We start from the raw sequence: 12,106 nt of genomic DNA on the forward strand, positions 1-12,106 counted from the left end.
CACTTGGCCGAACGAGAAGGAGGAATTGTGCGTTTGGCTGGAAACACTCCCTGGCCAGCCCTCTGGTGCTCCAACCATCTCCTTTCAATTACAGGTTGCCTGACTGTATGGGAGTTAAAGCCACGTGGAAGGAACGGACTCAGGTACAACAGAAATTTTTTTGGTCCAAATGGGACCAAGAAAACAGCCTCCGAAAGCAAAGAAGTCCTTTTTTTTTGTTTTGTAAGGACCCCTTTCCTAGTTTTCCTGTGCCAGCACCCGTGGAAAAACCTCGCGTTGGGGGCACTGGAGTGAAGAGTGGAAGAGACAGTCCCCAGGGCACAGGCGAGGGTGGGAGAGGGTTCACGTCCATGGCGGGGAGTGGTCAGGTCTTCAGACGTGGAGCACTGAACCCTGAATCTCATCTCAAGGCCTCCCTTGAGATTCTGCAGTCATGCAGGTGTGGGGTCACCTGCCCATCCTAGCTGCATCTCCAGACACCTGCCCGTGCCTGAGGGGCGACAGAGGCCTGCAGAGACACCGGGTCGGCTCCCCGGGGGCAGACACGACCCTGGGGAGTGCTGGTTTGGGGCCAGTTCCAGCTTCCACTGGGGAGGCAGGAGCAGTAGGTAACAAGCTGAAGGTCACACAGGCTGAAGTGGGCATGGCCCTCTCGCCTCTGTCCAGCACTGTGGCCCCCCCATGTGTCCCCCAGTGCCCAGGACAGCTTGGGTGCCCTTGTCCTGTGGAGGGAAAGATGCCACTGCCCAGCTTGGCTGGATGTCCTTCTGCCCTTGGCTTGAGCACCACCAGAATCGTCCTCCTGATCTCAAGTCCCCACCCCCCAGGCCTCTGCTGGATGCTGATTCCTCTGGGGGCCCCCGGCCAGCCTGTCCAACTTCAGGCCCCGTTCTTGTCCCACCCAGCACTTTCTGGTTTGTCTCTCCCTCGTGATAGAGCCACGACAGACAGTGGAGTCTCCCACTGGCCATGCCCTGGTGCCCTGCAGATGTATAAATGGCTCCCTGGGCCTGGGGGCTATAGGGTAAGGGTCGCGCCAGCTTGCCGGGGGCAGGAAGGAGCCAGGTTCCTGAAGACCCACCCTGGGCCTGGGCCTGGCGGTGACCTCGATGCAAGCCCTGCCCTGGAACTGGTGGGAGGCGCAGCCGCTGGCTGTGTGTGTGGACCACCGTGCAGGGTCATGGGGTGGTCGGCCCTGCGGCCAGTCATCCCTTGGGGGTGTTGTGTCGCGCCTGCACCGCTTGGGGGTCCCCAGAACAGCCTGCGTGATGTCTGTGTCCTGTGTGGGGTCTCCGGGGTGTTGCAATCCCAACGTGTGTAGTAACCCACATCGTGCTGCTCGGTGTCCCTGTCCTATGTGGGACGTGGATCATCTGGCCTGGCGTCCCCACAGCTGCGTGGGGACCCCGGGGGCTGGGAGGTGGGCGGTGGAGGGTGTGCCGCCCCGTCCCGTCCGCCCGTCAGCTGGTTTGCGGTTGTAGTGGGGACCTTGTGTGGGTTTCTGGGCTCTGGCGGCGATGCGGCGGCGGGACGGGCGCCTTCGCAGCCTCGCAGGAAGCTGCCGCCACCGGATGGGGGACCCGGGGCGCAGCCGCCGCCCCCGCCCCCGCCGAGTGGCCTTCCGGCGGGCGGGCCCGAACGTAGCCGAACGGGGCTGAGTCCCGGACGGGCGGGGCCGAGCGGAGCCGAGCGGAGCCGAGCGGAGCCGAGTCTCGGCCGGGCGTGCCCGAGCTCAGCCGAGCGGGCCCGAGTCCCGGGCCGGCGGGCGGGCCCAAGCACGGCCGAGTGCGGCGGAGCGCCGAGCGCGGGCCGGGGGGAGCGCGCGTTCCTGGAAGAGCCGGACCGAGGGGCGGGCGCATTCCTGGCCGGCGCTCGGCTGAGGCGGGCGCGCGGCCCCAGACGACGCGCGGGGCGGGGCGGCGGCGCGGGGCGGGGCGGGGCGCGGGGCGGGGCGGCGGCGTGAGCTCAGCGCCGGGCGCTCAGTCCGAGCTGGAGCGAGCCGCCGGGAGGATGTGCGCCGAGCCCCGCGCCGCCGCCGCCGCCGCGGTCTGAGGCCGCCCCACAGGCGCTCCGCCGTCCCGGAAGCCGCGCGCGCGCGCGCGCGGGCGGGCGGGCAGGCCGCGGAGCCGGGCGCGGGCGGCGGGGTGGGCGCGGGCCGGGCCGGGAGGCCGGCGGCGGGCGCGACGCGGCCGGCCAGCGCCGCCGGGACGAGCCGGGCGGGCGCCGCGCGGTGGGAGGAGCGGGGCGGCGGCGGCGGCGCGCCGCGCGAGGACGGCCCGGCGGGCCCCGCGCCCGCGCCCCCGCTCCTCCCGGGCCCCTCGGCCTCGGTCGCCGCGGCGATTCGCGCCTCGCGGCGCCGGCACCTGCCCGCGCGCCCCCCGCGAGCCCCGGGCCCGCGAGCGTTGGCGTTGGCGTTGGCGGCGCGCGCTGGGGCATGCCCCGCGCCTAGGGCCCGGGGGGCGCGCGGGGGGCGCGCGGGGGGCCCGGGCGGCGGCGGCGGCGGCGGGCGCGGCGCGGGGCGCGTGGATGTGGCGCCGGGCCCGGGCGGCGGCGGGCTCCAGCGGCGGGACCCCTTCGCCCCGCCCGCCTTCCCCTTCGCTCCGCCGGGCGAGGCCGAGGCCGCGGCCGTGATCGGCCGGGAGCCGGCGGCGGGGGGAGGCCGGGGCCGGGGCCGGGGGCGCCGCCGGGGCGCGCGGGGCAGCGGCGGGGGCCGCGGGGGCCCGGGCGCGCGGGAGCGGGAGCGGCCTGGGGAGCCGGAGCGCACCATGGAGGCGGCGGCGGGCGGCCGCGGCGGCTTCCAGCCGCACCCGGGGCTGCAGAAGACGCTGGAGCAGTTCCACCTGAGCTCCATGAGCTCGCTGGGCGGCCCGGCCGCCTTCTCTGCGCGCTGGGCGCAGGAGGCCTACAAGAAGGAGAGCTCCAAGGAGGCGGGCGCGGCTGCGGTGCCGGCGCCGGTGCCCGCGGCTGCCGAGCCGCCGCCGGTGCTGCACCTGCCCGCCATCCAGCCGCCGCCGCCCGTGCTGCCCGGGCCCTTCTTCATGCCGTCCGACCGCTCCACCGAGCGCTGCGAGACCGTGCTGGAGGGCGAGACCATCTCGTGCTTCGTGGTGGGCGGCGAGAAGCGCCTGTGTCTGCCGCAGATCCTCAACTCGGTGCTGCGCGACTTCTCGCTGCAGCAGATCAACTCGGTGTGCGACGAGCTGCACATCTACTGCTCGCGCTGCACGGCCGACCAGCTGGAGATCCTCAAAGTCATGGGCATCCTGCCCTTCTCGGCGCCCTCGTGCGGGCTCATCACCAAGACGGACGCTGAGCGCCTGTGCAACGCGCTGCTGTACGGCGGCGCCTACCCGCCGCCCTGCAAGAAGGAGCTGGCGGCCAGCCTGGCGCTGGGCCTGGAGCTCAGCGAGCGCAGCGTGCGCGTGTACCACGAGTGCTTCGGCAAGTGCAAGGGGCTGCTGGTGCCCGAGCTCTACAACAGCCCGAGCGCCGCCTGCATCCAGTGCCTCGACTGCCGCCTCATGTACCCACCGCACAAGTTCGTGGTGCACTCGCACAAGGCCTTGGAGAACCGGACCTGCCACTGGGGCTTCGACTCGGCCAACTGGCGGGCCTACATCCTGCTCAGCCAGGACTACACGGGCAAGGAGGAGCAGGCGCGCCTCGGCCGCTGTCTGGACGACGTCAAGGAGAAGTTCGACTACGGCAACAAGTACAAGCGGCGGGTGCCCCGGGTGAGTGTCCCGCGCCACGGCCGGGCCCGGGGAGTGAGTAGGAGGGCGGGCTGCGGAGAGGGTGGGGCTTCCGCCTGGGTCAGGGGCTTTGCCTCCGCCACACGTCTCAGGGTTTGGTTTGGTTTTAAGGAAATTTGGGGTGGCGTTGGCGTCCCCGTAGATGGCCATGTATCTGGGAGGAAGGTCCTCCCGTCCGACTCCTGGGACAAGCCGCTTGCCTGGTTGGGGGCCTCGAGGGCAGGCCAGGGTGGGTGAAGCCTTCCTGAGGCCCATAGCCGGTGCCCAGCTGGGCCGGGAGGGGCAGGCTTCAGACCTCGGACTCTTCTGCCCTGAGTCCCGGGAAGTTTGATCCCGGCCGCGCCCAGGCTGGAGCCGGCAGCCCAGGCCTTCCTGGGGCCCAAGGAGGTGTCCAGGCCGAGTTGGCGGAAGGGACCGGCCCTGGCCCTAACGCTCCCGGGCTGGCACACAGAGGGGCGCCTGCCCCTGTGTCCTAGCAGGCAGAACTTGGCCGGGCAGGGCCTGTTTGTGCCTTGAAGGTTTGGGAGACAGACACTAAACCGAAGCCAGGTGTTCGGGCCGTGGTGGCAGGGGGCCGAGACTCGGCGACTCCAGCTCTGTGTGTCTGCCCTGGCCTGCCAGGGAGTGAATCCCAGAGTCCCCCGTGCGGGGGCGAGGGCCACTTGGCACTGGGCTCGGGGACTGGTCAGCGGGCACCCGGGGCCCCGAGTGTCAGGGTAGCCGCCGGCCTGCGATTTGTTTTGGATGCGCACGTTTCCTTCTCTCCTTCCCTCCTTCCCTCTGAAACGCTGAAGGGCGCCGCGGGGAGGGCCGCTGGCCTAGGCCCCGTTGTTTGCCAGACGGAGGATCTGTGTGATCCAGCCTGGCAGCTCCCGGGCCACTCGACGCCGAAACCATTCAGTGGGGTCCACGCTAACTTTCTGTGACATCTCCCCCTCTCCCCGAGTATTTGTAACTTTTCTTTTAAATATCCAGGCTTATTAAATTGCACACACAGAATGCTGCATTGGCTCAGCTATTCTTGGGAGGCCTAATTAATTCAGCTATTGCATCAAACTTTTTTTTTCCCGAATCTGTGAATAGATGCTCCCGCCCGGTTTTCTCTGGGCGCCCCTCCAGCGGAGTGTCAGAGTCTGAGGGAGCGGAGGAGGGGAGGGGAAGTGAGGGCCTGTCGCCTGCGCTCAGAGGGGGCCACCGTGTGCGTTTGTGGATTTGTGGTGTTTCTGCCCTTGGCTAGGCTGGCGCCCAGGTGGCAGCTGTCTGCAGACTGTGGGGCTGGGATTGGGCGGGAGGGACCGTCTGAGTGGGCAGCGTTGCTGGGGGAGTGTGCTGACGGGAACGGCCGGCGGCAGATCCCAGCAGGCTGGCCGGGCCCTTCGTTTTAGGCTGGGAGCTGGCTCTGGGTGGCGTGGTGGGTGCTCCCTGCACACTGGGGGCCTTTCTGTTTGGGGTGCCCGCCCCCTCGACAGCCATCGTGGCCCGAGGGAGCCCCGTGTGCAAGATGGTGGTGGGTTCTGGCCGGCTGGGTAAGCCCGTGGTGGGTCACTTACCCCAGGGTGGAACGCAGAGGGGCTTGTCTGACTGGGTGTGTGTCTGTGTCTGTGTCCGAATCTGGGTCGTGTACGTGTGTGGTTGTCTTCCTGGGGTGGGCTCTTTGTTGCAGCTGCAGGCCCGGGCCTCAGCCCTCTTGCAGCAGGCTCTGCTCTTCTGGACATGGGTGTCCGTAGGCTCAGCTCGTGGGCCCAGGGACTGCCAGGTGAGAAGGCAGGACCGTCCCCTGAGCCACAGTCCCAGGGAAGAGGTCAGAGGGGGCTTTCATGCCCGGTGATTTCAACAGATGGTCAGCGCCACCCTTTCTCCGTCTGTGCTCCCCCCAGCGCCGCTCAGAAAGCTCATTCGCCGGTTAAAAAAGTCTCCCAAGTGATGACCAAGATGTGATGGCTGTAAGAGGTTGGGGTCCCCGGGCCGAAGTGTCAGCACGGCCTATCCTCGCAGTGGTGGTATGGGCCGGCGGTCCGGTGTCCCTCCTTCCGGGCCTCAGCCGTGTGGCTGTTGGGCCGCTCGCGTGCTCCTGTGCCTTCCTGCCCCTCCTGCACCTCGGGGGGCGCTCCTCCCGCCGGCCTCACCTCCTGTCCTGTTCCCGGGACTCTGCCCACTGCCTTCTCTCTGTGACTGTGCGGTTGGGAATTCTGGGGTGCGTGGTCCTTTTCAGAAGTCGCCAGCACAGCCTGTCTACATGCCAGGGACACCCCACCCGTGAGAAGTGGGGGTCTGAGCCTCAGGATCAGGGGGACCCATGGCTGCCCAGACCCTGCTTGTTCTGGAAGAAGCTGCCTGGGAAGACCCCCTCCTGGCGCCCTGCCCGCCTCTGTTCACCCCTCCCACTCCCTGCTCGACAAATTATTCACGGGTTGTGTTTTGATTTCTTCACTTTTCTCGTAGTTGATTTTAATGTTTTTGATCTCCCGAGGCCGAGGGCAGAAAGGAACAAAGAGTGTGCTGGCACCACTCTTTGCGGGGGCTTTGGGTGCCGGGGCCATGAAGTGAGCCGAAGTGCGTTCCAGGTGCTGGGGGCCTAGGGGTCGCCCGGGTCTCCTGCCAGACGGAGGCCCGCGTCCTCTGCCATCAGCAGTGGGCGGGGGCCAGGGATTCTCGTGGGGTCCTGGTGCCCGATGGCCTTCGCTTGCCCTGCTGTGCCTGCGGCCTGACCACGGTGGGGCGACAATCCCTGTGGTCGCCCCAGCGTGGGACCGAGTCGGGGGGCGGGGCTCCAGCCTGAGCTGGAAACCCTTGAAGGTGGCACGTCCATGTGTGCCAGCCGGGGCCCTCCTCAGTGATGCCCCCCACGCCACGGGGGCCCCAAGGACGTGCTCTCGGCCATCCCACGACTGTCGGGGCTGCCGGGGCCCTGGCTGCTGTCCTTGGTGTCCCGCGCTGGGCGGGTCTGAACGTGTAGCCCCACGGGGCTGCTCCCATGTCCTCGCCCTGTCCCTCGCTCCGTTCCTCACTAGCTGCCTGACCTTGAGCAAGTTTGCCTCAGTTTCCTCACTTGTGAAAGGGGGACTGTAGTAAGTAGCGGCCATTGGCAGTGTGTTTTGGGGGGTGTTTAAGTGATGAGGTCATAGGCGGGGCGAGGACGTGTCCTGCTGCTGCTGGGAACGTGTGGCGAGGAGATGGGGGCCTCGGAGCTTTCCCACGGTCCCCTCCCCTTTTCTTCTGCCCAGTCAGCTCTGTCCCCTATCTGATGGCGTTTGAACCAAACGGGACTAGTGTTTTAACGGTACGGCTGCTATCAGTCATGGTGGGACGTAGGTGCTGCCGCCTGGGATGCACCCCTCGTTCCGCGGGAGGGCTCCTCGCAGGCCGAGCAGGCGGCAGGGGGGTGCGCTGTCTCCCTGGGGCTGGAGCCAGGCCGGTCCTCGTGTGGTTAAGAAACGGGCTCCTGGGAACTGCTGCGCCTTCGGAGGGTCCCGCTTCTCAGACTGGAGACCGGGGATGGTGTTCGCTCGCCGTGCCTCTGTCCTTCAGACGCTGAGTCCTTGCAGGAGTCGTCTTCATAGAATTGCCTGCACGCCAGGGGCCCGTGGGCCGGTGGTCGCCGTGGTGTGTGGTGTGAGCGTCCACGGTGCGGTCTGTCTAAATTCCTAGTGCTGGAACAGTTTCCCTGCGTCACCCGATGACGGCTCTCTAGTCAGAGAGCAGTGTTTCCTCAAAGTAGAGACCCGGCCGGGCTGTTGGCGTGGAGGAGTATTGAGTCTCTTGGTCTCTGTTGGGGACCGGCTGTGGCTGTGGTGGAGGGGGATCTGGGCCTCTGAGCTGGCTGCGTGTTGTGCATTCAAGCCGAAATGGCCACGGGAGGGAATGGAATTGGGAACGTGCGACAGACTGGAAGGGGCTCTGGCCAGCGTGCCTTTCCTGGCACTCCCTCTTTCATGGGGGGATGTGCTCACCTGATGCCGTCAGGTTTGGCCATAGATGTAGAGGTTTAGCTATCCTTTTTTTTTTTTTTTAAGCTATTTATTTCTTTATCTGTGTATCTATCTATTTATCTATCTGCTTTTCTTGGCTGCACCGGGTCTTAGTTGCGGCATGCACGCGGGAGCTAGTTCCCCGACCAGGGATCAAACCTGGGCCGCCTGCATTGGGGGCGCGTATCTTAGCCACTGGACTGCCAGGGAAGTCCCTCGGCTGTCCCTTCGTCCACTTGTTTTGCTTGAGGTTTTCATGGGGCTCCATGGTGATTTCCTGGCTTTGGATGCTCAGCTGAGAAGGCGGGGTGCCATTGGGTGATGTTGTGAGGCCAGGATCCTGGACGGGCCCTACCCCTTGTGCAGGAGGACAGGGTCTGCGGGTCGGTGTGGTCCTCAGCGCGAAGGCCCCAGAGTGAAGGCCAGGGCCTTGTCAAAAGGGAAACAGCAGCTTGAGGAGCCTCTGGTTGCTGCCCTGAGCCCTGTGGTCAGCCGTGTGTGAGGGAGGGAAGGCGTGGGGGGCTGGCCCTCAGTCTCTGTGCAGTGAGCGGGCCATGTCTGCCCGTCTTCAGCCATCCTGCCGATGTCCAGGACGTCTCTTTGGAGCTGGGTGGGGCCCTCGTCTCTCTGGGGGCAGCAGAGTCCTTGAGTGGCCCTCGCCTCTGACCCTCCTGCCCCCCGGGACCCTTCAGTCAGCGTGGGGCTTCGAGAGTAGGGCCGGTGGCTCCCACACTTCCTTGCAGCGCGTCTGGGTACCGTCTGTCTGAGATGCCAGGCGAGGCCCATGAGGAAGTCTGGGGAGGGTGACCGCCGGGCGCCGGGAGGGCCTGGGGGAGGCGGTGCTTCCGGGCCCTGAGCCCCGGCTGTCTGGCGGGAGGTGTCCGTGGCCGGCGGCCGGACTCTCTGTGGCCCGGAGACTGTTACACAAGCAGCAATAATGTGTCTCTTTCTAAGGATTGCGAAAGTTGGGGAGGATTTCTCCACTGGAAGAATTATGCAAGTTTCAACTGAAATGTTTTTTAGAAGTTTCTTTGTTTTGAGTTAAAATACAGCGGCTGAATTATTTCCTTAAGATCTGTGAGAGGTGCGGGAGAGGGAGAAGGCTCCATTCTTTCGAGGGCCCTTCCTTCCCTCCTGCCCACTGGTCATGGGGGGATGGGGCGAGTCCAGGGGGGCCGGGCCCTGAGATCGCGGGGCGGGGGCTCTGGGCCACACGCATCCGTGGGTTAACGAGGGCGGGCCGATCCGAGCCTCAGAGAAGGGACGGGAAGTCGTTTCCGGGAGTGTGGGGCCCACGCGGTGGGGTCTGAAGCTGGTTTTGGTCGGAGTTGGGTTAGCACTGCGAATGGTGTCCGTGTGAGTGGAGTGGGGCGGGCGGGGCCTTGGGCTGCATATGTGTCCACGGTGTGACCTGTGCCAGCGTGGCCTGGGCCCCCATGCAGCCCCAGGGCAGGCGGGGAGCAGACCACAGCTCTGATGCTGCCTTCTGTGAACGCAGGGCTGGCTTCTAGAAGCGCCTACTTCAGCGCAGTGGGACGGCCTGGGGAGCAGACAGGACGCTGTCGGGTATTTGGCGTTTGCGTCTCCTCTGATTTTACATTTTTGATTTAGAAAGACTCACAGAACACTGCGACTTCTTGATTTTGCAGCTACAGATAATTCAGGAAGTTGGCGTGGCTCTGTGGGCCGTGCAGCCCGCAGCGGTCAGGTCTGCCCCGCGGTCTGGGCTCTCCGGGGAGCCCTTGTTGTGGCCGGCTCTGGGGTTGTGTGTTTGTGGTTGTGTTGTTGGCTTCATGGTGGGGGGGGCTGTTGGTCTCGGCTGGGTCCCCAGTTCCGGGCCTGGAATAAATACTCGTTGAATGACTCATAGAGGCATGAAATCACTAATCGTCAAGGTTTACTGGCAGCTTGGCTGTCGATGGCTAGAAAAGGAGAGAGCGGGGAGCTTTCCCGGGAGTGGGCAGAGGTGTCCTGTAGGTGTCGGGCGTCCTCGCCCTGCTTCACACTTGCTTGGGTCTGCACGGGGGGCTCGAGGGACGCTCTCCCTGGACAGGGCTCGTGTGGCGTCGGCCCCGACGTGGCTCCCGCCGGGACGCTGGTGGGCTACTTCGAAAGGAACATCTCTTGTTGAAAGTAGGCTCCCCGCGACGTGGCCAGCAGCGTGGAACTGGGCTGAGTGTCAGGACTGTAGGTGGGGGCGATGGAAGCATTTTGGGGTCAGCCACTGGGTTTCAGGTGGTCCTGTGTGCCCGCGCTGGCCTCCCTCAGCCCCCGAGGAGCTGTTGGCCACGTCGTCACAGGAGCCAGGTGGTTGTGATGGGTGTCTGGGGACCTGCCCGAAACCTGGGCCTGGCGGCATGGTCTTTTCCACACCCCACTCTTCCCAGCTGGGCAGGGGCGCCCCTGTGCCTCTCCTGGGTCACGTAGCGTGTTCCGGGAGGGCCGAGGGTCTGTCCCGCTTCGTGTGCAGGAAACTACCCCAGCACGGGAGCCCGCCTCCACATCCATGGGCCGTCACAGCCACACCTGCCACCAACAGCCAAGCGGGCCCGAGCCCTTGGGAGGCCAGCGGGCCACCTGGCTCTGAGGCTGGGGGTATCTGGATGGCCTGCGGGGCTGTGACTGGGCCTGTGAGTGGCCGGCTTTCTGGGTCCACGTCTGTTCTCTGACACCTCAGGGTTCTTTCATGTTCCCATGGCCCTGGTTCATGGCTCAGGCCCGGCGGGTGGGCGAGGCATCCACATGGCAGCGGCAGTGACAGGCGAGCTGGCCAGTGACCGCGTGTGCTGCCTTCACAGCCGACCTCCTCGCTCTCCGGGGTCGCCACGGTCCGCGCGGTGGTGCTGGTGGTTCTCCCGCGGCCCTCGTGGCTCCTCCTGCCCGTCCTCGTGGACGCGTCCCCGTTTGCCCGACGTCCTCCTCTTGGATCGACTCACTGCTGCCCCTCCACCCTTGAAACAAGAGGGGCCCTGCAGACCCTCTCTCGCCCTGAATGCAGCTGGGGTGCCTCACACGGGGACCCACGGGTCCAGCCGTGGACGGCAAGGTGCACAGTCTTCACGTGGACCCCCGCCGGGCGCGGGCCGGGCCCTAGAGACGGTGGGGCCTCGGCGCCCCGGTGCTTCGTGTTCCAGCCGCCACCGGCCAAGTGAGGCTGGGCTGGGAGGCGGGTGTGGTTGTCTGACTCCAAGACCTCGCCCCCTGCGGGGCGGGTGTGTCTCTGGAACCGCAGGGCCGGTGCTCCGTGAGCCCCTGGTGGAGTTGGGGCAGATGGGGCAGGGGCGCCGCTGTGCTGCCCCTGGAGGAGGGGCAGGTGCACGTGTCCCATGGGTGGTTCTGGAAGCCCCTGGCCCCTCCCCACCGGAGGTCAAGGCAAGGTAGAGGTGCTGGGCTGCAAGGGAGGAGCCTTGGGGGCGGGGGGGTCTCTGCTGGCCTCGCCCTCCTCCTCCACCTGGGGTGGGGACCCCAGGCCTGGCGTGAAGCCCCCGGGGGTCCCAGCCCTGCCCTCGCTGGTCACGCTTGGGGCTGCCGGCTCCCCTCACCTGCCGCCTCCCACTTCCTGGCGTTCGAACTGCGTTGCCCAAACCGTTAAAAAAATTATACTCCCAAGTTGAATGATATGCAAATGTAGTCAATTAAGCGAGGGGATTTTAATTAGCAGTTTAAGTTCATGTGTGAAGTGCCTAGCCTTAATTACTTGACAGTTTTGTTGTAAATTTGCTAAGTTTTTTTTTGCAGAACTATCAAAACTGTGATTTTTTTTTAACATCCTTCTATGTAATAAGTGTCGCCTAGCTTGCCTGACCCTAGTGGGTCTTCTCTGCATTTATAAAGCTCTTTAGACTGTGAGGCCGAGGTAGGCCCTGGGCTGGCCCCGTGTCACTCCAGGAGGTAAGCTGTGCTCCTCGTGGGCCCGGGCGGCCATGCAGGGTCCTGGGCTCCCTGGTGGGGGACACTCAGGACCCTCCTCCCAGCTGGGGTCCGGCCACCTGCAGCGGAGCCGGGGTCGGGCCATGTGCCAACGGGTGCGACCGCAGAGGACTGAGGCCCCGGCCCCCGCCCCGCCTCACCCCGCCCGGCGCTGGCACCCCTGCGGGCTGGGTCCCCGGCATCCCTGCCTGCCGTGAGGGCCCGGGGATTCCAAATCGCGCTCCTTCCCCACCGACCGCGAGGAAGAAGGCCTCCGCTCCTGCCCCCCACCCCCGCCCCCGACAGCGCGGCCCGAGGCCGGCCCCATGTCCAGTCTCTGCCGCGGGGTGGGTGGCCTGCAGGGGAGGTTGGGGCGTGTTGCTCTTCTTGTTGGATCCGTGTTGGAGTCTTCTCCTGTTTGGGGAGAACTTGCTTTCATTTTCCTGTTGCTGCTGTTGAGGTGGTCTTGAGTCACTT

General features: G+C 65.9%; 1 protein-coding gene across 1 annotated transcript in view; it reads left to right on the plus strand.

Moving 5' to 3' along the window:
- The first annotated feature begins 2,706 nt into the window (after positions 1-2,706).
- The window catches only part of SKI (SKI proto-oncogene), a 60,889-nt gene continuing 51,489 nt past the window's right edge, over positions 2,707-12,106 (plus strand). Inside the window, exon 1 of the mRNA XM_060088833.1 lies at positions 2,707-3,734. Coding sequence (XP_059944816.1) covers positions 2,766-3,734 — 969 coding nt within the window. The 5' untranslated portion in view covers positions 2,707-2,765. The remainder of the gene's footprint in view (positions 3,735-12,106) is intronic.

This window comes from Mesoplodon densirostris, chromosome 2 (genome assembly GCF_025265405.1).
Source record: "Mesoplodon densirostris isolate mMesDen1 chromosome 2, mMesDen1 primary haplotype, whole genome shotgun sequence".
Classification (NCBI taxonomy): Eukaryota; Metazoa; Chordata; class Mammalia; order Artiodactyla; family Ziphiidae; genus Mesoplodon; species Mesoplodon densirostris.